General features: G+C 44.0%; 2 protein-coding genes across 3 annotated transcripts in view; both read left to right on the plus strand.

Annotated features, from left to right (window-relative positions):
• The first annotated feature begins 13,600 nt into the window (after positions 1 to 13,600).
• Positions 13,601 to 14,892, plus strand: LOC115204099 (transmembrane protein 250). Its single transcript, XM_029769416.1, has 2 exons — positions 13,601 to 13,861; positions 14,167 to 14,892. The coding sequence occupies exon 2, from the start codon at positions 14,360 to 14,362 to the stop codon at positions 14,777 to 14,779; it is 420 nt and encodes a 139-aa protein (XP_029625276.1). The 5' UTR covers positions 13,601 to 13,861; positions 14,167 to 14,359; the 3' UTR covers positions 14,780 to 14,892.
• A 638-nt stretch (positions 14,893 to 15,530) lies between these two features.
• The window catches only part of LOC115204098 (nucleus accumbens-associated protein 2), a 53,319-nt gene continuing 44,470 nt past the window's right edge, over positions 15,531 to 24,379 (plus strand). Inside the window, exon 1 of one of the 2 annotated variants that reach the window (XM_029769415.1) lies at positions 15,531 to 16,308. The gene's annotated coding sequence lies outside the window, so the exon portion shown is untranslated. Of the gene's footprint in view, positions 16,309 to 20,318; positions 20,536 to 24,379 lie in introns of those variants that run through there. The other variant, XM_029769412.1, reaches the window with a different exon arrangement.

The raw sequence follows: 24,379 nt of genomic DNA on the forward strand, positions 1-24,379 counted from the left end.
CCCCATATACTACCCACCACTGCGACCTGTACGCTCTCGTTGGCTGGCCTTCACTTCATAATCGTCGCCAAACCCACTGGCTCCAGGTCATCTACAAGACCCTGCTCGGTAAAGTCCCCCCTTATCTCCGCTCACTGGTCACCATAGCAGCCCCACCTGTAGCACGCGCTCCAGCAGGTATATCTCTCTGGTCACCCCCAAAGCCAATTCCTCCTTTGGCCGTCTCTCTTTCCAGTTCTCTGCTGCCAATGACTGGAACGAACTACAAAAATCTCTGAAACTGGAAACACTTATCTCCCTCACTAGCTTTAAGCACCAGCTGTCAGAGCAGCTCACAGATCCCTGCACCTGTACATAGCCCATCTATAATTTAGCCCAAACAACTACCTCTTCCCCTACTGTATTTATTTATTTATTTATTTTATTTTGCTCCTTTGCATCTCTATTTCTACTTTGCACTTTCTTCTACTACAAATCTACCATTCCAGTGTTTTACTTGCTATATTGTATTTACTTTGCCACCATGGACTTTTTTGCCTTTACCTCCCTTATCTCACCTCATTTGCTCACATCGTACATAGACTTATTTTTCTACTGTATTATTGACTGTATATTTGTTTTACTCCATGTGTAACTGTGTTGTTGTATGTTGTCGAACTGCTTTGCTTTATCTTGGCCAGGTCGCAATTGTAAATGAGAACTTGTTCTTAACTTGCCTACCTGGTTAAATAAAGGTGAAATAAATACAAATAAAAAATAAAAAAAATATACCAGGGTTGGCTGGCCTTCTCTAGTCACTCGTTGGCTCAGTCACTGGTATACCTTTATTTACAAAGCCATTTTGGGTTTACTACCATTTTATTTGGGCATTTTTATTGTTCAGAAATGTGGTGGTTACAATCTTTGTTTGCAGGACTTTATCCTGCTAATGGTTGAATTTGGTAAAAGGGCTTTTATGTACTCTGCGCCATCGGCTTGGAACGCCTTACAAAATACTTTAAAACTGGAAGAACTTGTCCCGATTGGTGTTTTTAAATCACTGATGAAGGATTTTGAGGCTGATTCCCTGACCTGTCAATATTTTTAATTTGCTGTTTTATGATTTTGTTATACTCTTGTGAATTATATGGTTGTTACTAGATTACTTTGTCTGTCTGTAAGTGTGTAATGACTTGGTGCTGCCTATCTTGGCCAGGACGCTCTTGAAAAAGAGATTTCAAATCTCAATGAGCCCTTCCTGGTTAAATAAAGGTTAAATAAAATATCTGATCCGTTATTGTAAACTCAACCAAGTCAACCCAGACCGTACACTTTTTGGGGGCAAGTGCTAGCAACAGCATTGAGTGGAGATTTTGAAGAGTGTGCATTCACGGTTAGGTAATTACACCCTATTGAGCCTCCAATCTTTGTAATCTCGGACACCAAGCGCATCTGTCCACAAGAGATTACAACCTTCTGAAAGGTTATTACTGAATCAGATGCAGCTGAGAAGAAACTAAACACTAAATGTATTAATTTTGTATAAACTTGCCCATTTATAACAATCATGGTAACAAGCATTTGTTGTTATTACATGTTATTACAGTGTAACTATGAGTTATTACAATTAATTGCAATATTTTTACAGTGTAATTACCCCTTAAAACAAAGTGTTACCGTAGAGGGGTTAAATTAGCATAACATTTCACTTTTGTTGCATTTAGGGAAACTAACGTCTCTTTCAGGGTAGCTGAGCATGCATATTTGAGCTGTTCTTGCCATAATATGAACTTGGTATTTTACCAAATAGGGCTATCTTCTGTATACCACCCTTACCTTGCGTAAAATGCATTAAGAAGGAAAGAAATTCCACAAATTAACTTTTAATATGGCACACCTGTTAATTGAAATGCATTCCAAGTGACTACCTCATGAAGCTGGTTGAATGCCAAGAGTGTGCAAAGCTGTCATCAAGGCAAAAGGTGGCTACTTTGTTTAACACTTTTTTGGTTACTACATGATTCCATATGTGTTATTTCATAGTTTTGATGTCTTCACTATTATTCTACAATGTCAAAAATAGTAAAATTAAGAAAAACCCTTTAATGAGTAGCTGTGTCCAAACTTTGGACTGGTACTGTTGTAAAATGTTAAAATTCTATGTTGTAATCATGTGACAGAACGGTGTTCAACGGAAACGGTGCTGTACTGAACGACCAGTTGAAGAATGGTGTGCTCATGGTGGGCCAGAGGGAGAATGTATGGTGTGCGCTGCACAAGTTTTGTGTTTTCAAATGGTCACAGCCATGATCAGGCCACACCCACCAAATGGGAGCAAACTAGTGGCAGGCTACGGCTAACCATAAGGTTCATCTTTTTGTGTTTGGCTGAAACTATCAGTTAGCTACAGTGCATTCAGAAAGTATTCAGACCCCTTGATTCTTTCCAAATTTTCTTACGTTACAACCTTATTCTAAAATGGATTAAATCGTTTTTTCCCCCTCATCAATCTACACACAATACCCTATAATGACAAAGCAAAAACAGGTTTAAAAATGTATGCTGAAATATCACATTAACATTATTATTCAGACCCTTTACTCAGTACTTTGTTGAAGCACCTTTGGTAACGATTACAGCCTTGAGTCTTCTTGGGTAGGACTCTACAAGCTTGGCACACCTGTATTTGGAGAGTTTCTTCCGTTCTTCTCTGCAGATCCTCTCAACTTCTGTCAGGTTGGATGAGCAGCGTTACTACACAGCTCTTTTCATGTCTCTCCAGAGATGTTCGATCGGGTTCATGTCCGGGCCCTGGCTGGGCCACTCAAGGACATTCAGATACTTGTCCCAAAGCCACTCCTGCGTTGTCTTGGATGTGTGCTTAGGGTCATTGACTTGTTGAAAGGTGAACCTTCGCCCCAGTCTGCGGTAGCAAAGAGAACAGTCTATGACTTAGATGATTGGAGTCTGACAATTTTTTGGGCCTTCCTCTGACATGCCTAGTATATAGGTCCTGGATGACAGGAAGCTTGGCCCCAGTGATGTACTGGGTCATACTCACTACCTTCTGTAGCGCCTTACGGTCGGAAGCCGAGCAGTTGCCAAACCAGGCGGTGATGCAACCGGTCAGGATGCTCTCGATGGTGCAGCTGTAGAACTTTTTGAGGATCTGCGGACCCATGCCAAATCTTTTCAGTCTCCTGAGGGGGAAAAGGTGTTGTCGTGCCCTCTTCACAACTGTCTTGTTGTGTTTGGACTATTATTGTTTGTCGGTGATGTTGACACCAAGGAACTTGAAACTCTCGAGCCGCTCCACTACAGCCCCGTCGTTGTGAATGGGGGCGTGATCGGCCCTCCTTTTCCTGTAGTTCACAACATTTAACCTTGACATTGTTCCCACATTCACCACAATCATGTTCCCCTCCACACTTGGCACATCTTTTCTTTCCTTTGCACAGAGCCACTACATGTCCCATTCTTTGGCATTTAAAACACCTTAATGGAGGTGGGACAAACTCTCTAACAGTGAAATCCAGGAATCCCATCTGTACTTTCTTAGGTACAACCTTCTCAAACATGAATAATAATGACAGGCTTTCACTTCTCTGCCCCTCTTTCTTACTGAACAGCCTTTTGGCTTCTACCATTTTATTTTCTATAATCTATGCATATATATAGTGGAACTCCAGAAATGACCCCCCTCAGCTTAGCCAAAGTTCCAGACATGACTGTGATTTTCTTCCCATTGAGAGTTTTCATTTTCAGAATCTCCCCTTGCTGAACATGGTCAGCACAGAATGTTAACGGTCTACCATTACCAATGAACCGGGCTAATGTGACTTCCCCTATCTCCTTCTTAACGGCATTGGTTAATCGAATAGGGTCTAGATGAGACACATCATTACTTTTGTTTTTCACAACATTCACCCTCTTCACGTTCTCAACACTAGAAGTGCCACTGCTGTCAGCAGCGCTTATAGCAGGGCCATTCTTTTAACTTTTACTTTTCACCACAGACCATCCAGGTCCTTTTCATCATCCCACCCATACCGTCAGAACTATCATTCATGTCAACCACAGTCTAGCGCTGCTGTATAGAACAATGGATTCTATTTTGCTTCCTTGTTTGAAGTCGAACCTTGCGCGTCCAAGCTTACGAAGATTCTGTTGCGAAAACGTATCACTCCTCTAGTGAGAATCGTACGAACCTTCTTACCCGTTCCACCTCCTCTGACATGCACTGTCAACAGTGGGACCTTATATAGACAGGTGTGTGCCTTTCCAATCAAGTTGTTGAAACATCTCTAGGATGATCAATGGAAAAGGGATGCACCTGAGCTCAATTGTGAGTCTCATAGCAAAGGGTTTGAATACTTATGTAAATAAGGTATTTCTGTTTTTTATTTTGAATACATTTGCAAATAATTCAAAAACTGTTTTTGCTAACTCATTATGGGGTATTGTGTGTAGAGTGATGAGGGAAAAATGTATTTAATCCTTTAGAATAAGGCTGTAATTTAACAAAATGTGGAAAAAGTCAAGGGGTCTGAATACTTTCCGAATGCACTGGATGTGTCTAGTTATAAGTTGTGTTCCCCTGCTCAGGCGTTGCTGACACATGCCAGCTCTTACAACGCCTGAATAGGTATTTTACGTATCAGCTAACCACATCATATTGTAGTGAATTCGGAGGGTACCCCCACCAGGACTCGAATCCGGACTCAGTGACTGTTAAGCCAACACCTTAAACGTTAGGTCAAGAGGTCTGAACCTCTTGACGAGGTTGCTAGGTGGTAGGTTAAGGTCACTACATTACCCCCTTCTTTGGGACGGTGTGTCTCCACCCTTCTCTATACCAGTTACACGTGCCTCTCCAATGGCCTACTCGGTTAATGCTCACTGGTCACCATCTGGTGAGGTAGCCTTTTTAGATGTACTGTAGGCCTACGCAGGGTTATTGTTGTCATTATTTAAACCAGCAGTTTACTTTTATTAAATTTAGTTATATTTTTGTACTAAAGTTCCTGTAATACTTTTCCCTTTTGCTCTTTGGATCCCTACAAGAAAATAACAAAATCTAAACTTGGTTCCTGGTGCAGTGACTCCCTCCTTTCCCTCCACCAACACCCTTTAATCACCAGTACCATCACTGCAAGACTTAGGATCTAGTTATCTTTCTTACAATCTTTCATAGCACTTTGCTGCATTTGTAGAGTTTGACAGGGCTTTGTTACTAATAGGCTGCATGACGTTATCACAACGTTGCAAATAAGTTGTGACATTACCATGTGACAATGTTGTGACAACCTAATTTGGTTAGTAGAGCTCTCCCTACAAAGCAGTTCAGTTGGTGGGCAACTGGGCATGTAGAGAAATAAAGCATTCTGTAATGGATGGAATAGATGCCCTCCCATTTTAATCATAATCCCCAGAGCTCTCTGCAGAAGTCCTTATCTCTGTGTTCGCAAATCTGATATCAATCCTCAGCCACCACTCAAATTATTACACTGTTGATTTAATTAGTAAAAGCAATCACAATCTGGAAGTAAGGTAATTGGGATAATTTATTAAGCCCTGGCGACAGCTTTATGCATGTTTGATTAAGTATTATAAGGTTTGTTTTTCAGATTTTGCATAATATACCTTTAAATCCTGTGCAAAGTAATCTGGCGCACCATTAACGACTGTAATAAACTCTTTTTAAAAATGACTCTGTTCATGATTTATTTGCGTGTGCCTTGTCTCTCCCCCGACCGTCTGGCCGTCTGACAAATAGCCAGGCTGTAATCATTTGGCCACCTTGTAAATCTTCCCAATGAAGGTTGCTTGATCTGTTGGAAAGTTAGAGAAGTGTTAGAGACAGTTTACAGGGGTGACATGCGACCCGTCCAGGGGATGGCACGGCACCACGGCCAAAAGTGCATGACCTAGTGACGTCAGAAAGTGAAATGCTTCCCAAGTTTGGCTCAGTGCTTTGAAATACATTATAGTATTTGAGGATCTTATGGCTATGTAAAGTTTATGGCTAGCCTACTGCTCGTACCACTGTCGTGGAACAAATGACTAAATGACTATGTTTCATGAATGTATGAGTTAAAGCCCCAGTGCAGTCAAAAATGTGATTTTCCCGTGTTTTACACAGTTGAAGTCGGAAGTTTACATACACTTAGGTTGGAGTCATTAAAACTTGTTTTTCAACCACTCCACAAATTTCTTGATAACAAACCATAGTTTTGGCAAGTCGGTTAGGACATCCACTTTGTGCATGACACAAGTCATTTTTCCAACAATTGTTTACAGACAGATTATTTCACTTATAACTGTCATAGGTGTCGTAAGGATTGGACCAAGGTGCAGCAGGTATCGTGCTCATCTTCTTTAATTTATTTTTAAGAGAACATTTTTTTTTTACATTTTAGTCATTTAGCAGACACTCTTATCCAGAGCGACTTACAGTAGTGAATGCATACATTTCATACAATTTCATACATTATTTTTTTTTCTGTGCTGGCCCCCCGTGGGAGAACACTTAAACAAAAATAAACTAACAAAAATAAACTAACGCCAAACAACAGTTCCGTAAGGACACAAGGACTATACAAAAAACAACCACCCACAAACACAAGTGAAAATAAACCCAACTAAATATGGCCTCCAATTAGAGACAACAACAACCAGCTTTCTCTAATTGGAGGTCATTGCCAAAACTCACATAGAAATAAAAAAGCTAGATTTAAACATAGAAATAGGAAAACTAGAACCTAAACCCAAAATACCCAAACACACAAAACAAACACCCCCCTGCCACGCCCTGACCAACTATAATGACAAATAACCCCTTTTACTGGTCAGGACGTGACAGTACCCCCGCCCAAAGGTGCAGACCCTGAATGCACCTTAAACAAAACCCCCACAAAACAACCCCAAACTTAAAGGGAGGGAAGGGAGGGTGGCCACCGTCAACGACAGCTCCCGTGCTACACCAATCCTCCAACTACGGAGGTGGCTCCGGGCTTAGTCCCCATTCTGAAAACTCTGGGCTGCGCGGCATTGCTGGAGACTCTGGGCTGAGGGGCGTCACTGGAGACTCCTGGCTGAGGGGCGTCGCTGGAGACTCCTGGCTGAGGGGCGTTGCTGGAGACTCAGGGTTGAGGAGCGTCGCTGGAGTCTCCGGGCTGAGGAGCGTCGCTGGAGACTCAGGGCTGAGGAGCGTCGCTGGAGACTCAGGGCTAAGGAGCGTCGCTGGAGACTCAGGGCTGAGAAGCGTCTCTGTCAGTTCCGGACTGTAGGCCGTCTCTGTCGGTTCCGGACTGTAGGCCGTCTCTGCCGGTTCCGGACTGTAGGCCGTCTCTGTCGGTTCCGGACTGTAGGCCGTCTCTGTCGGTTCCGGACTGTAGGCCGTCTCTGTCGGTTCCGGACTGTAGGCCGTCTCTGTCGGTTCAGGAATGTAGGCCGTCGCTGTCGGTTCCGGACTGTAGGCCGTCTCTGTCCGTTCCAGACTGTAGGCCGTCTCTGTCGGTTCCGGACTGTAGGACGTCGCCGGAAGCACTGGACAGGGAACTGTCGCCGGAAGCTCTGGACGGGGAACTGTCGCCGGAAGCTCTGGACGGGGAACTGTCGCCGGAAGCTCTGGACGGGAAACTGTAACCGGAAGCTCTGGACGGGGAACTGTCGCCGGAAGCTCTGGACGGGGAACTGTCGCCGGAAGCTCTGGACAGGGAACTGTCACCGGAAGCTCTGGACTGGGACTGCGCACTGAAGGCCTGATGCGTGGGGCTGGCTTAGGAGGCGCCAGACTAGTAACCCGCACCACAGGACTAGTGCGAGGAGCAGGAACAGGATGTACTGGGCTGGGCAGGCGCACTGGAGGCCTGATGCGTGGGGCTGGCTTTGGAGGCGCCAGAACAGTAACACGCACCACAGGGCTAGTGCGAGGAGCAGGAACAGGGCGTACCGGACTGGGCAGACGCACTGGAGGCCTGATGCGTGGGGCTGGCTTTGGAGGCGCCAGACTTGTAACACGCACCTCAAGGCTAGTTCGGAGAGCACAAACAGGACGTACTGGACTGGGCTCCACGGCTCTCTCCTGTACGCCCGGGAAGATAGGTCAGGGCTCCCTGACCAACTATAATGACAAATAACCCATTTTACTGGTCAGGACGTGACAATAACTCACTGTATCACAATTCCAGTGGGTCAGAAGTTTACATACACTAAGTTGACCTTGCCTTTAAACAGCTTGGAAAATTCCAGAAAATGATGTCATGGCTTTAGAAGCTTCTGATAGTGTAATTGACAGCAATTGAGTCAATTGGAGGTGTACCTGTGGATGTATTTCAAGGCCTACCTTCAAACTCAGTGCCTCTTTGCTTGACATCATGGGGAAAACAAAAGAAATCAGCCAAGTCCTCAGAAAAACCATTGTAGACCTCCACAAGTCTGGTTCATCCTTGGGAGCAATTTCCAAATGCCTGAAGGTACCACGTTCATCTGTACAAACAATAGTACGCAAGTATAAACACCATGGGACCACGCAGCCGTCACACCGCTCAGGAAGGAGATGCATTCTGTCTCCTAGAGATGAACGTACTTTGGTGCGAAAAGTGCAAATCAATCCCAGAACAACAGCAAAGGACCTTGTGAAGATGCTAGAGGAAACAGGTGCAAAAGTATCTATATCCACAGTAAAACGAGTCCTAAATCAGCATAACCTGAAAGGCTGCTCAGCAAGGAAGAAGCCACTGCTCCAAAACCACCATAAAAAAGACAGACTAAGGTGCAACTACACATGGGGACAAAGATCATACTTTTTGGAGAAATGTGCTCTGGTCTGATGAAACAAAAATAGAACTGTTTGGCCATAATGACCATCGTTATGTTTGGAGGAAAAAGGAGGAGGCTTGCAATCCGAAGAACACCATCCCAACCGTGAAGCACGGGGGTAGCAGCATCATGTTGTGGGGGTGCTTTGCTGCAGGAGGGACTGGTGCACATAAAATAGATGGCATCATGAGGAAGGACAATTATGTGGATATATTGAAGCAACATCTCAAGACATCAGACAGGAAGTTAAAGCTTGGTCGCAAATGGGTCTTCCAAATGGACAATGACCCCAAGCATACTTCCAAAGTTGTGGCAAAATGGCTTAAGGACAGCAAAGTCAAGGTTTTGGAGTTGCCATCACAAAGCCCTGACCTCAATCCCATAGACGATTTGTGGGCAGAACTGAAAAAGCGTGTGCGAGCAAGGAGGCCTATAACCTGACTCAGTTACAGCAGCTCTGTCAGGAGGAATGGGCCAAAATTCACCCAACTTATTGTGGGAAGCTTGTGGAAGGCTACCCGAAAAGTTTGACCCAGGTTACACAATTTAAAGGCAATGCTACCAAATACTAATTGAGTGTATGTAAACTTCTGACCCACTGGGAATGTGATGAAAGAAATAAAAGCTGAAATAAATCATTCTCTCTACTATTATTCTGACATTTCACATTCTTAAAGTAAAGTGGTGATCCTAACTGACCTAAGACAGGGAATTTTTACTAGGACTAAATGTCAGGAATTGTGAACAACTGAGTTACAATGTATTTGGCTAAGGTGTATGTAATTTTCTGACTTCAACTGTATTGTCACGTCCTGACCAGCAGATGGAGCTGTTGTAATAGTTTGGGGGTCAGGACGTGGCAGTCTTGTGTGTGTGTGTTTGAATGTTCTCTGTGTCTTGTGACTCCTGATCAGGAACAGCTGGGGATCGTTGTTCCTGATTGGGAGTCATATATGTAGGAGTATGTTTGTCGCTGGGGGTTGTGGGGAATTGTGGTGAGCACTGCTTTTTTTTGGTTTAGCCTGCTACACTGTCGTATCGTGAGTACTGTTCATTGTTTTGTTTATTGTTTTTCCCAGTGGATACTTTACTTGTTTTGTTAATTAAAGAAACATGTGTCCACACTTCTGCTGCGCCTTGGTCCTCCTTTCAAATCCACGATGGATATTGTGACAGAATTCCCCACCAACACAGGACCAAGCAGCGGAAGAAGGCTGGCGAGGACTGGGAGACACGACGGGTAAGGGAGACCGAGAGGCACCCCCAAGAATTTTTTAGGGGGGGCACAAGGGCTGTTTGACGGGGCAGGAGCTGCCCGCCAGTCAACAGTCGCCAGAGCTGCCCGCCAGTCAACAGTCGTCAGAGCGGCCCGCCAGTCAACAGTCGTCAGAGCTGCCCGCCAGTCAACAGTCGTCAGATCTGCCCGCCAGTCAACAGTCGTCAGTGCTGCCCGCCAGTCAACCGTCACCAGAGCTGCCCGCCAGTCAACCATCACCAGAGCTGCCCGCCAGTCAACAGTCGTCAGAGCTGCCCGCCAGTCAACAGTCGTCAGAGCTGCCCGCCAGTCAACAGTCGTCAAAGCTGCCCGCCAGTCAACAGTCGTCAGAGCTGCCCGCCAGTCACCAGTCGCCAGAGTGGCCAGACTGCCCCGAACTGCCGGAGTGGCCAGACTGCCCCGAACTGCCGGAGTGGCCAGACTGCCCCGAACTGCCGGAGTGGCCAGACTGCCCCGAACTGCCGGAGTGGCCAGACTGCCCCGAAATGCCGGAGTGGCCAGACTGCCCCGAAATGCCGGAGTGGCCAGACTGCCCCGAACTGCCGGAGTGGCCAGACTGCCCCGAACTGCCGGAGTGGCCAGACTGCCCCGAACTGCCGGAGTGGCCAGACTGCCCCGAACTGCCGGAGTGGCCAGACTGCCCAGACTGTCCCGAGCTGCCAGACTGCCCAGACTGTCCCGAGCTGCCAGACTGCCCAGACTGTCCCGAGCTGCGAGACTGCCCAGACTGTCCCGAGCTGCCAGACTGCCCAGACTGTCCCGAGAGGCCAGACTGCCCAGACTGCCCCGAGAGGCCAGACTGCCCAGACTGCCCCGAGAGGCCAGACTGCCCAGACTGCCCCGAGAGGCCAGACTGCCCAGACTGCCCCGAGAGGCCAGACTGCCCAGACTGCCCCGAGAGGCCAGACTGCCCAGACTGCCCCGAGAGGCCAGACTGCCCAGACTGCCCTGAGAGGCCAGACCGCCCCGACAGCCTGGAACGGCCAGCACCTGAGCCACCTCCAGGATAGGTGGGTTGTGGAGGGAGGGTGTAGCACAGTGCCGTCGGTGACGGCAGCCACCCTCCCTTCCCTCCCTTATTGGTTAAGGGTTAGTGTTTATGGGTTTTGTTGGGGATTTTGTTTGTTGGTGTTTTGTTTTGTGGTTAGGTGCATTCCGGGGTCTGCACCTTGAGGGGGGGGTACTGTCACGTCCTGACCAGCAGATGGAGCTGTTGTAATAGTTTTGGGGTCAGGACGTGGCAGTCTTGTGTGTGTGTTTGAATGTTCTCTGTGTCTTGTGACTCCTGGTCAGGAACAGCTGGGGATCGTTGTTCCTGATTGGGAGTCATATATGTAGGAGTATGTTTGTCACTGGGGGTTGTGGGGAATTGTGGTGAGCACTGCTTTTTTTGGTTTAGCCTGCTACACTGTCGTATCGTGAGTACTGTTCATTGTTTTGTTTATTGTTTTTCCCAGTGGATACTTTACTTGTTTTGTTAATTAAAGAAACATGAGTGTCCACACTTCTGCTGCGCCTTGGTCCTCCTTTCAAATCCACGATGGATATTGTGACATGTATATATTTCCACACTATGAGATTGGACTAATACTGTGATTTTTTTAAAATTATGATAATGTGCTTTAAGTGTTAGAGCTGTTTGAAATTTCAGCCTGTTTTGGTCGGAGTGAGTTTTGACCTGCCTGGTTACATCACCAGTTGGTGCATTAGTTAATAGACCAAAAACAAAGAGCGTTCCAAACCAAAAATCAAATCAATTTGTATTGTTCACATACACATGGTTAGCAGATGTTAATGCAAGTGTAGAGAAATGCTTGCGCTTCTAGTTCCGACAGTGCAAAAATATCTAGCAAGTAATCTAACAATTCCCCAACAACTACCTAATACACACACATCTAAAGGGATGGAATAAGAATATGTACATATAGATATATCGATGAGCGATGGCTGAGCGTCATAGGCAAGATGCAATAGTTGGTATAAGATGCAGTATATACATATGTGATGAGTATTGTAAGATATGTAAACATTATATAAAGGGGCATTGTTTAAAGTGACTAGTGAGTCTCTATGTAAGTCAGCAGCCTCTCTGAGTTAGTGATTGCTGTTTAGCAGTCTGATGGCCTTGAGATAGAAGCTGTTTTTCAGTCTCTTGGTCCCAGCTTTGACGCACCTGTACTGACCTCGCCTTCTGGATTGTAGCGGGGTGAACAGGCAGTGGCTCGGGTGGTTGTTGTCCTTGATGATCTTTTTGGCCTTCCTGTGACATCGAGTGCTGTAGGTGTCCTGGAGGGCAGGTAGTTTGCCCCCGGTGATGTGTTGTGTAGACCACACCACCCTCGGCGGGAGGGGGGGCTGAGCACGCACCCTTGTGGGGCCCCAGTGTTGAGGGTCAGCGAAGTGGAGATGTTGTTTTCTCCCTTCACCACCTGGGGCGGCCCGTCAGAAAGTTCAGGACCCAATTGCACAAGGCGGGGTTGAGACCCAGGGCCTCAAGCTTAATGATGCGCTTGGAGGGTACTATGGTGTTGAATGTTGAGCTGGTATCAATGAACAGCATTCTTACCTAGGTATTCTTCTTGTCCAGATGGGAGAGGGCGGTGTGCAGTGTGATGGCGATTGCATCGTCTGTTGACCTGTTGGGGCGGTATGCAAACTGAAGTGGGAGGTAAGGCGGAGATGATATGATCCTTGACTAGTCTCTCAAGCACTTCATGATCACAGAAGTGAGTGCAACGGGGCGATAGTCATTCAGTTCAGTTATCTCTCTGCCAATAACAGAACGTTTTCAGTTTCCCCCTCCGCACTCAGAACACTCCCAGACAATTCTAGCAAATTTCTTGGTTTAGAAAATGCTCTTTGCAATTTATTTTTGATTGGAAAACAATCACAGTAAGGTACTTAATTGTTACCCAGAAATTATTTGATATTGAGATTTAAAAAAAGGCTTTGTTGGACCTTTAAACGTTAAAGTATACTTTATAAAACGTATTTAGATGCACATTTGAATTCATCTATAGGTTTCAAACACACTTACTAGGTAAACATGCTTTAGGAATGACTGTAGTGGCTAAACCTTAGGTTAGGCCTTTTGTGTTAGGGTGGAACAATCAGTTCACTGTCTCCCAATATTACAATGACAGATTGGGGGTGATCTCTGTGGCTATGACATGATGTGGCCATGTATTCTCTTTCTGAACTCTCTCCAATACTTTTTTAATTTCAAAACCATTTTTCAGTTTGGCTTGACTGGCATTGACACTGAAGAGTTTTTCACTGTCATCACACATTCACGGAAATCATTAGCCTCTATGCAACTTGGATTTGGGGAGGTAGCCTGGCAAGCCATTTTTCTCACAATAACAATCTCTATCACCCCCAAGGCAAAAAAGAGAACCAACTACAGTTTTAAACTGGACAAAAAAAACAATTGAACTCTTCTCCTTTAAATTTCAGATGTTGTCGTGAGAAGAATGACTGAAACATTTTACGACAGGATGTATTCACCAGTTGTCAGAGCAACACTACCGCCCCTGTTGAGTTACATTGTAGCAAGCATAGCCATCTATGTCAATACAATGATGTATCAGAGGGCTGTAATTACGGTTTGTTGTTTTTGAAAGGTCTTTATCCGACGAGTTATAACATGATAACTTGCAGCAGTCGTTTCACAGCATACTACGACGAGTTTGAGGAACTCATGTATGAGCATCGAATCGAATGCTGAGAATTCATTGTGCAAGACATCTTTCAATAACTCGAAATCATTTTTCTAAACGAACGGTATGTACAATTTCAGCTTGATAAATAAGATACATATTGTAATGTCAAGCGACGTTTCCAAGCGGTCAAGTCTATAGGCCCAGGCTACATCCATAATAGAGATTTTAAAATATTTGAGAATGAGCATTTTCAAAAGACATAAGCACCATAAACCATGATTTACTGCTTTTACTATCAAGGCTGTCCTAATGTCACACTGCTATCATAGTGTGTGAGGGAGAGGGATCGCTCCTTGCAATGTCCATATTTAGTTGGGTGTGTGTAACACAAAAATGTAACATAAATGTGTTGTGCCCTCTTTACAGAGCCTTGTTGCCTTTTGGATGCCTGTAGCGACAGACTCCAAACAGACCTAATCAGAGGCCCACATTCCATGCCTGGGGTTCCGTTTTAAGCTCTAAGCCAGTCAATGATGCTAACCCCCACCACCCCTGAAGCAGAGGACAAGGCCTATTGCCGTGACTCCCCACAGAAGCTTGCGGCTCAATTCTCCCACTCATGCCTGTGATCCCCATCCCTCGGCGTGTGCGTAGCTTCCATGGTCCCCACACCACCTGCATGCACTCAGCCTGTGGGCCTGCACGCACCACCCAGCTTGTGCGCACCAAGTACAACAATTTTGACCTTTACCTGCGCTCACGCTGCATGTACGGCTTCCTGCGCTTCCTGCTCTACTTCGGCTGCAGCCTTCTGACCTCCCTCCTCTGGGTGGCGCTGTCGGCTCTATTCTGCCTGCAGTACGTGAGCGCCCGTGTCTTCCTGCGGCTGCAATACAAGCTGTCCGTCATCCTGCTGTTGCTAGGACACCGGCGCCTTGACTTTGGGGTGCTCAACAACCTGTTTATCTACAGTATGCAGGTCACAATGTTCCTGGTGGGAGGCCTGGGCTGGTGCTTCATGGTGTTTGTGGACATGTAGCTTCTGGTGACAACAGTGACCATGGATTTTTATTTTTAATTTAACCTTTATTTAACCAGGTAGGCCAGTTGAGAACAAGTTCTCATTTACAACTGCGACCTGGCAAAGATAAAGCAAAGCAGTGCAACACAAACAACAACACAGAGTTACACATGGAATAAACCAACGTACAGCCAATAACACAGTAGAAAAAAAAGTCTATATACAGTGTGTGCACTGTTATATACCAACGTCAGCACAGCACAGCAGCCATTTTGTACCAAAACATTACCACACAGCAGCAGTTGCGATGAAGGCGTAAGGATGACCAGGAATAGAAGGTGGACAGAATGTATGGTTACACTCTGGTGCTAATTGCCTGAAAAAAGCTGATGCATGCTTACTCTAAGACTTCTGTAATAACAAGCCTTACTTTAGTTTGGACCATGAGGGGTGGGATGCCTCTCAAGACCCTAGAAAGGAAAACATGCTATCTTCTGTTTGACTGGAGAAAACAAATCACGCAAAATGTTGAATTCTAAACATAAAGGATATGTTCGTATTGGTGTTGGAATCAATTTCCTAGGTGACCAACATTCTTTTTGTAACATTATTATTTTATACATCGTCTTTTGATAAAAAAAAATAAAAAGCAACAGTATCGTGCTGTAAAGTATATGGATAAGTGAGTATGTGGGAGTGTTTGCAGATTGTGTCTTGTTGATGCCACTAATATCTGCCATGGGCATGGCCTGCTGCTTGAGCTGTGTCATCGAGTCTGTAACAGTGCGAGTTAGTTACAGTGGGTGGCTTTGGGTGAAGTGCTCGTTTAGTCCCTCACGTGGTCCCAGAATCCCTCTCGCAGAGAGAACACTCTGTTCGGCCTCCCTCAGAAAACAATAGCCAATCACAACCAGACACCTCCGTCTCTGCCAACCAAAACAATGGCTGTGGCTGTGTCCCAATGGCCTCCTTTACTCAGCTTCTTCCCTACACTAGGACTGATCTGATAAGTATAGGAAAGGCTGTAATGATAGGATGAAAACCTATTCAGAATGTTTATCAGTGTGGTCATGTGTAAAGCCTGTAGTTTTCACTCACCATGTGCCAATAGCTTTCTCATTGTTCATTTTAAGTACTGAAATCCTGATCAATTTCTCCTAAATTCTCCTCCTTTCCTTGTCTCCTTTTCCACAAGCCTAGGTCCTGGCCAGGAAAAGGTCTGGCCCTAGTTATAGTCTCAGCCTCTGTTTCAGTACTTAAACAGTAAACCGTGTGCAAGCCAAGTTTCCACCATGCTACTTTCTATTCAGTCTGTTTCAGATCAGTGCTCAATACTAAGGGAAGAAAACCATTTAAAAGATTTGAGACTCGGCCCCAGTCGTTGGATGGAGTTCAGAGATAGATAGAGGACTCATCTTATTATCTGTGCCATTATAGTGTCTGTGATAGCCAGTGAGGCTACAACCCATCGGAATCCCTACCCAGTTGACTACTTTCACCAATTTAAAATGGCGACGTGGCTGAGGACTGGCATTGGGCCGAAATAGGTAAGCAGCACAACCTTGTATTGTTCTATGATCAACTCATCATATGCCTCATACTCTGGGCCACTCATATTTGTTAGTCTAGTTCGTATGTCCTGTTAAAACTGAAAGGAAGGAAGAATTGCATTTTTGACATACCGTGCTTAAAGGAAGTGTTCATACCCCTTGACTTATTCCACATTTTGTTGTGTTACAGCCTGAATTCAAAATGGATTAAAATATTTTTTTATCTCACCCATCTCACACAATAACCCATAATGGCAAAGTGAAAACATGTTTTTAGAAATGTTTGCTAATGTATGGAAAATGAAATACAGAAATATCTCATTTACATAAGTATTCACACCCCTAACTCAATACTTTGTAGAATAATCTTTGGCAGTGATTACAGCTATGAGTCTTTCTGGGTAAGTCTCTAAGAGATTTCCATACCTGGATTGTGCAACATTTGTGCATTATACTTTTCAAAATTCTTCAAGCTTTGTCAAATTGGTTGTTGAGCATTGCTAGACAACCATTTTCATGTCATGGATTTTCTAGTAGATTGAAGTCAAAACTGTACCTCGGACACTCAGGAACATTCACTGTCTTCTTGGTATACAACTGCAGTGTAGATTTGGCCTTGTGTTTTAGGTTATTGTTCTGCTAAAAGGTTCATTAATATCCCAGTGTCTGGTGGAAAGCAGACTGAACTAGATTTTCCTCTAGGATTTTGCCTGTGCTTAGCTCCATTCCGTTTCTTTTTTATCCTGAAAAACTCCTGTCCTTAACTATTACAAGCATACCCATAACATGATTCATCTACCACTATGCTTGAAAATATGGAGAGTGGTACTCAGTAATGTGATGTATTGGATTTGCCCCAAACATAACACTTTGTATTCAGGACAAAAAGTGAATTGCTTTTCCACATTTTTTGCAATATTACTTTAGTGCCTTGTTGCAACCAGGATACATGTTTTTGAATATTTGTATTCTTTACAGGGTTCCTTCTTTTCACTCAGTCAATTAGGTTAGTATTGTAGAGTAACTACAATGTTGTTGCTCCATCCTCAGGTATCTCCTATCACAGCCATTAAACTCTAACTATTTTTAAGTCACCATTGGCCTTATGGTGAATTCCCTGAGCAGTTTCCTTCCTCTCCGTTGATACACCATCCAAGTGTAATAACTTCACCATGCTCAAAGGGATATTCAACGTCAGCTTTTTTATTTGTACCCATTTACCAATAGGTGCCCTTTGTGAGGCATTGGAAAACCTCCCTGGTCTTTGTGGTTGAATCTGTGTTTACAATTCGCTGCTTGACTGAGGGACCTTGCAGGTAATTGTAATAATAATGTTAAACTTTATTATTGTACACAGGCCATGCAAATTATTTTCTCCTGAACTTACACTGAATATACCAAACATTAGGACCACCTTCCTAGTATTGCGTTTCAACCCCCCCTTTGCCCCAAGAACAGCCTCAATTTGTAGGGGCATGGACTCTACAAGGTGTCAAGCATTCCCACAGTTGTGTCAAGTTGGCTGATTGTCCTTTGGGTGGTGGGCCAATCTTGATACACACGGGAAAATGTTGAGCGTGAAAAACCCAGCAGCGTTGCAGTTCTTGACACAAACCAGTGTGCGTGGCACCTACTACCATACCCCGTTCAGATGCACTTTAAATATTTTGTCTTGCCCATTCACTCTCTGAATGGCACACATACAGTACACAATCCATGTCTCAATTGTCTCAAGGCTTAAAAATAATTTAACCTGTCTCCTCCCCTTCATCTACACTGATTGAAGTGGATTTAACACATGACATCAATAAGGGATCATAGCTTTCACCTGGATTCTCCTGGTGAGTCTGTCATGGAAAGAGCAGGTGTTCTTAATGATTTGTACACTCAGTGTATTTAGGCTTGCCATAACAAAGGGTTTGAATACTTGAGTCAAGACATTTCAGCTTTTCATATTTAATTAATAATTTGTAAAAAAAAACTAAAAAAAAAACTAAAACATAATTCCACTTTGACATTATGGGATATTGTGTGTAGACCAGTAACAAAATTCACAATTTAATCAATTTTTAATTCAGGCTGTAACTCAGCAAAATGTGGAAAAAGTCAATGGGTGTGAATTCTTTCTGAGCCACTGTAGCTGTACAATGAAATAGATAGCCATGTATAGTAGGCTTATGGCAAGTAGGGTTGGGGTTAATTCCAAATCAATTCAGTTGAGGAATGTAAATAATTCACCTTGAATGAAATGAGAGTTGCAAGTTATTTTCACCAACATTTCAAGTCTATTCCCTGAGTTGATGGATGCCAGGTGAGTTGACCCTCCATTGAACCTGGTCGTGACTAGTTACCACATCCACAAAGTCATATTTCTACAATTTCTTTTCTTAAATTCTGATTTGAAACCTAACCTTAACCCCGCTGATAACCCTTTGTCTAACCTTAAATTAAGCCCAAAAAGCACATTTTTGTTTAAATACATTTTTACAATATAGCCAATTTTGACTTTGTGGCTGTGGTAACTAGTGACAACCATTGACCCTCATTAACAATATCTCAATCTGTCCGAAGCTGTTCAGAATGCTTATGTGGAAAAGTATGTGTGAAATGGACATGGTATGTTGTTTCCTCCGTTGCTGCTTTTATTCAGGGCATTGTACTGTACATTTTCATATTACCAAAGCCGCTTGGGAAGAGCATATTAATAAATGTATATATAAAAAATGTAAAATGTGTCTGCTCCTGGTGTTTTTATTTGGGTCATTCTTTACCATGCTAATGTATTCCCTGTTATATAATAAATACTGTGGCAAAGCTTGATATGCTTTAGGTGTTTGCAATGTTTGTGGACTGATAATTTATGGTTTCATAGAATTACAGAGACATATTTTGTGTTGTATTTAGATTTTTCTCATACAATTGTCTAGTATATGGAAATACATTAGGATACATTATAAAATGTATACAGTATTAATGATGGGGACCTTATGGTTATTAACCATTACCAATGACCATACACGTGTTTGTTTATTGACAGTGGGCATAGTCTACATTGCACCCTCTGTCGAGGTACACACACTGAAATATATGTTTAATGACATGACATGGTTAAGACATGGTTAAGGTCAGTTAAGGTCAATCAGACATGGTTAAGGTCAGTTGATTTTGGCGTCATGAAAATGCACAGTTGAGATTTAAGGGCATGGTCTACAAACAGTAAATATAATATCAGATTTTATGGAAATAGAGTAATGGATAGACATATCAGTGAATGTAAATACATTTTGTTGTCTGACAGTGGGTGGTATATGGATTCACTACAGTAAAACGGATACAGCAGTTAGGGGACAGTTGACATGAGGTCATAATATGTAGCCCGCAGTTGGTCCCCAAAATTATGCGCTGCACACATGCGCAGCTGCAACTGATAGGCCACGTGAGGTAACCATGCATGTAAGTGCACTCCAGAGCGCACGCTCCATATGTTGCGTGCTTGAGTTTCAGCTAGATTTCGGTACTGTTAAACAATTAACCTTGTCGTGAATTCTGTCATTACAATCGAGTGCATGTAAAGGTGTCATAATTTAGAGGTGGATAACGTAGAGCGCTCAATGTTTTTTGTATTTACAGTAAAGTACATAACATCTGAACGACTACAGTAGCATCTCTAAACGCCGAGTCTGTGTCTTTAATGAAATTGTATCGACTGTAGAATGATGTCAGTCTGCGGCTATGCGCACAGTTCATATAGCGTCCATGTGAGCGTCATTCACTTCCTGCACAGGGATACATTGGGGAGAGAGAGAGCAGCGAGAAAGAGAGAGAGAGAGAGCAGCGAGAGAGAGCAGCGAGAAAGAGAGAGAGAGAGAGCAGCGAGAGAGAGAAAGAGAGCGAGAGAGCAGCGAGAGAGAGCAGCGAGAAAGAGAGAGAGAGAGAGCAGCGAGAGAGAGAAAGAGAGCGAGAGAGCAGCGAGAGAGAGAGAGAGAGAGAGCAGCGAGAGAGAGAGCAGCGAAGAGCAGCGAGAGAGAGAGAGAGCAGCGAGAGAGAGCGAGAGAGAGAGAGAGCGCGCTGGGGGCGAGCAGGCAAGATAGGAGAGCGAGCAAGCGAACGAGGTGAACTCGGGGCCTGCCTATGCTACAGACGGAACCTGGAAACTTTACATCGCAAGAAATAAAGCTGTGCCCGCTACTGACAGCACCCTTTTATGGAGGAGCGACATATCGGGTAAACATTTGTCTTAATCGTGGTTTGATATGTAGGCTATAGTGTTTGTTTGTATAACGCATATGGTTTTGCCATGTTTTATTTCCTCGTATGTAGGCTAGATTTAATCTGCCCATTTTTCATATCCATCGCGTGATATAGTAATTCACGAATGACATAGCGATATTGACATAAACTACAACAACGATTTAACTTTTTATAGTATTGTACAATAGCCTAATAATTTCGTAGATTTTGTGATTTTGTTAGAACCATGACATTGATTTAATGCAACTGGATTCCTGAAAATAAAACCCGCCAGTATTTTAGACTAAAGGAATTTGCGCAGATGTTTAGAAATGCTACTTTAACAATGAACTTTATGAAATGTAGGCCTAACATTTTGGGACCACTTTTTATCAGTCAACGAAATACAGTGTTTCTAACGGGATATGTGGAGAATATATCGGTCATTGCGTCGCTGTCAAGTCCAAAACAAAAACGCCCCCCACTCCTTTGTAGGCTATAGGCATATCCGTCCTAACCACACCCCCAGACATACAGTATGTTATATACAATGTAGCCTATTCATAGCTGTTGATCTTAAAGTTATGGGATCCAAATGAGAGAGGTTATACTGTGAACTTAGGTCAACTCGACTCACCGCCATCAGACCAGGATATTTTTTGGCATAATGTAGGCTTCAACCTTATATATCATAGTATTTTTATGTCCTTGGTGCTACCATAATTTGTGAATCATGGTGTACAGAAAATCAATCTAAGCCTGAAGCCTCAGGAGTAGACTATAAAGTAGGCTATGCAGCATGGAGAATTGCTTATAAACTTGGTATAATTTAACTATGACGTCCTCTTGTACTTCTGTCTAATACTTTAATGGGTCTGTAGTTGTTTAAATATACCCTACATGCCTTAGCCTATGGAGTATACATTATTTTGTTTGTGAATAGGTAATAGGCCATTATTGATTCAATGGAATCTCAATAGGCTATATCCTTGCTGTTTGTTGGCAAAAAATGACAGAATTATCAAAATCGTCAAAGAAAGTCAGTATCTTGTTGCAGAATCCCAGGTTTACAACCATTCACTCTGACAGTGACACACTGGATCAGTGCTTCTCCATGACCTGGGGTCTGACTGGCATGTCACTCACTTTCTGCTTCGCTTGAAGCCCCTGACATGTGACCAATGCCTACTGTACTGTTTGCGCCTTGCATGTGACTTGTGGCAATTTATTCATTTCCTGCTCTCTCGCTCTCTCTTTCTCTCTCTCTCACACACACACACACACACACACACACACTTTCTCTAACTTTCTCTCTCTCCCACACACACACTTTATGTTGTTTAGTTATTTTTTGGAGATGATTTACAGCTGTTAGACCAGTATATTGCAAGATGTTCCCTCTATTTTCATCTATATGAGGTGGTATGGTGTCGGGTTGGAGGTTGGCCTCATTTGCCTCGTGTGTGTGTGTGTGTGTGTGTGTGTGTGTGTGTGTGTGTGTGTGTGTGTGTGTGTGTGTGTGTGTGTGTGTGTGTGTGTGTGTGTGTGTGTGCGTGTGTGTAGCTTTAACTAACATGGCTGGCATCCAACACTCCAAGTCTACAGGTTTGCCTTTCACACACAGCTCTCAACACTGTGAAATCCATCTGAACTGTCATACCAAACAAGAGAAAGATATACAGACAGAGTGACTCCCATCTCTCTGCTTATTGATTCAAACGAAATCTATAGGCACATTGTGTGTGTAGGCGTGTACTTGGCTGCCTGCCTTCCTATATACACTACATGACCAAAAGTATGTGGATTCTTGCTCGTCGAACGTCTCATTCTAAAATCATGGGCGTTAATATGGAGTTGGTCCCCCCTTTGCTGCTATAACAGCCTCCAATTTTCTGGGAAGGCTTTCCACTTGATGTTGGAACATTGCTATGAAGACCACACAAGCATTAGTGTGGTCAGGCACTGATGTTGGGTGATTAGGCCTGGCTCGCAGTCGGCGTTCCAATTCATCCCAAAGGTGTTCGAAGGGGTTGAGGTCAGGGCTCTGTGCAGGCCAGTCAAGTTCTTCCACACCGACCTCGACAAACCATTTCTGTATGGATGGTGCATGGGGGCGTTGTCATGCTGAAATAGGAAAGGGACTTCCCCAAACTGTTGCCACAAAGTTGGAAGTACAGAATCGTCTGAATGTCATTTTATGCTGTAGCATAAAGATTTCCTTTCACTGGAACTAAGGGGCCTAGCCCGAACCATGAAAACAGCCCCAGACCATTATTCCTCCTCCACCAAACTTTACAGTTGGCACTGTGCATTGGGTTTGGTTAGCGTTCTCCTGGCATCCGCCAAACCCAGATTCGTCCGTCAGACTGCCAGATGGTAACGCGTGATTAATCACTCCAGAGAAAGCGTTTCCATTGCTCCAGAGTCCAATGGCAGCAAGCTTTACACCACTCCAGCCGACGCTTGGCATTGCTCATTGTGATCTTAGGCTTGTGTGCGGCTGCTCGGCCATGGAAACCCATTTCATGAAGCTCCAGACAAACAGTGCTTTTGCTGACATTGATTCCAGAGGCAGTTTGGAACTTGGTAGTGAGTGTTGCAACCAAAGACAGACGATTTTTACAGGCTATGTGCTTCAGCACTCAGCGGTCCCATTCTGTGAGCTTGTGTGGCCTACCACTTTGCGGCTGAGCCGTTGTTGCTCCTAGACATTTCCACTTCACAATAACAGCACTCACAGTTGACCGGGGCAGCTCTAGCAGGGCGTACATTTGACGAACTGACTTGTTGGAACAGTGGCATCCTATGACGGTGCCACGTTGAAAGTCACTAAGCTTTTCAGTAAGGCCATTTTACTGCCAATGTTTGTATATGGAGATTGCATGGCTCTGTGCTTGATTTTATACACCTGTCAGCAATGGGTGTAGCTGAAATAGCCGAATCCCCTAAGTTGAAGGGGTGTCCACATACTTTTGTATATATAGTGTGCTTCACACAATGACACCTTTTTTTCTTAGTGGTTGCTATATTGATGGGAAGTCAGTGAGGGCATCGAGGTGTACTGCCAAGTTCTTATCTTCAATGTTTAACACAACATACAGTACATGGAAGGAGTGTGCTCTTTGTTAACTTTTTATTTCGCAACCAAGGCCTTCACCGCCACACGTCTTTGAGTTGGACGGCTGCCAAGCGCTGTGATGGCGCTCAACAGCTGTATTTGTGTGTACCGTGTCCTCAGATGCCCTTCCTCCATAGGCCCCGCACTACAAAACATTCCACAGGGGGGCCAAGGGGGGAAGTGAGAAGAGAGACACACACACACACAGATTTTGATAGACACGTACATGGGAAGAGAGAGAGGTTGTTGTGTTCACTCAACTGCATCATCAGATGCTTGACTGAACAGTATGGACTCATTATCATAAGGGGCGATCGACAGTAAAGGAAATGTTTAGGTTTATTGTTACCTTCCTTAATGTTTATTCTCCAGCATTGTAGGACCCATCCACTATGTTGCTCGACCAGTAGAACTATTTTCTCATATTTTTGTACTACCATAACTTGAGTCTGGTTTTTGTAATATGAATATTCAACCTTATAGTAATGTCTAGAGAATTAGTTTTATTTAACTTCCAGTATGTGGGAGTAAATGTTATTTATTTGACAACCAATATTTGAGATGAGATTTTCTCATTCTTTGTTTACAGTGCTCACTGAAAAATGCCTAGTGTTGATTTCTGTCTCTTTGGCTCCTTGGTTTAGCTAGTGCACTTGGTGAGAGGGAGGGAGTAACCATACTACAAAGGCTCTGTATAAAAAAGCCCCAAACGGCATTCAT

Source organism: Salmo trutta, chromosome 12, assembly GCF_901001165.1.
Source record: "Salmo trutta chromosome 12, fSalTru1.1, whole genome shotgun sequence".
Classification (NCBI taxonomy): domain Eukaryota; kingdom Metazoa; phylum Chordata; class Actinopteri; order Salmoniformes; family Salmonidae; genus Salmo; species Salmo trutta.

Bases quoted from the DNA above. Each gene is read 5' to 3' on its own strand.
- LOC115204099 (XM_029769416.1), top strand. From the start codon at position 14,360: ATGCCTGTGATCCCCATCCCTCGGCGTGTGCGTAGCTTCCATGGTCCC.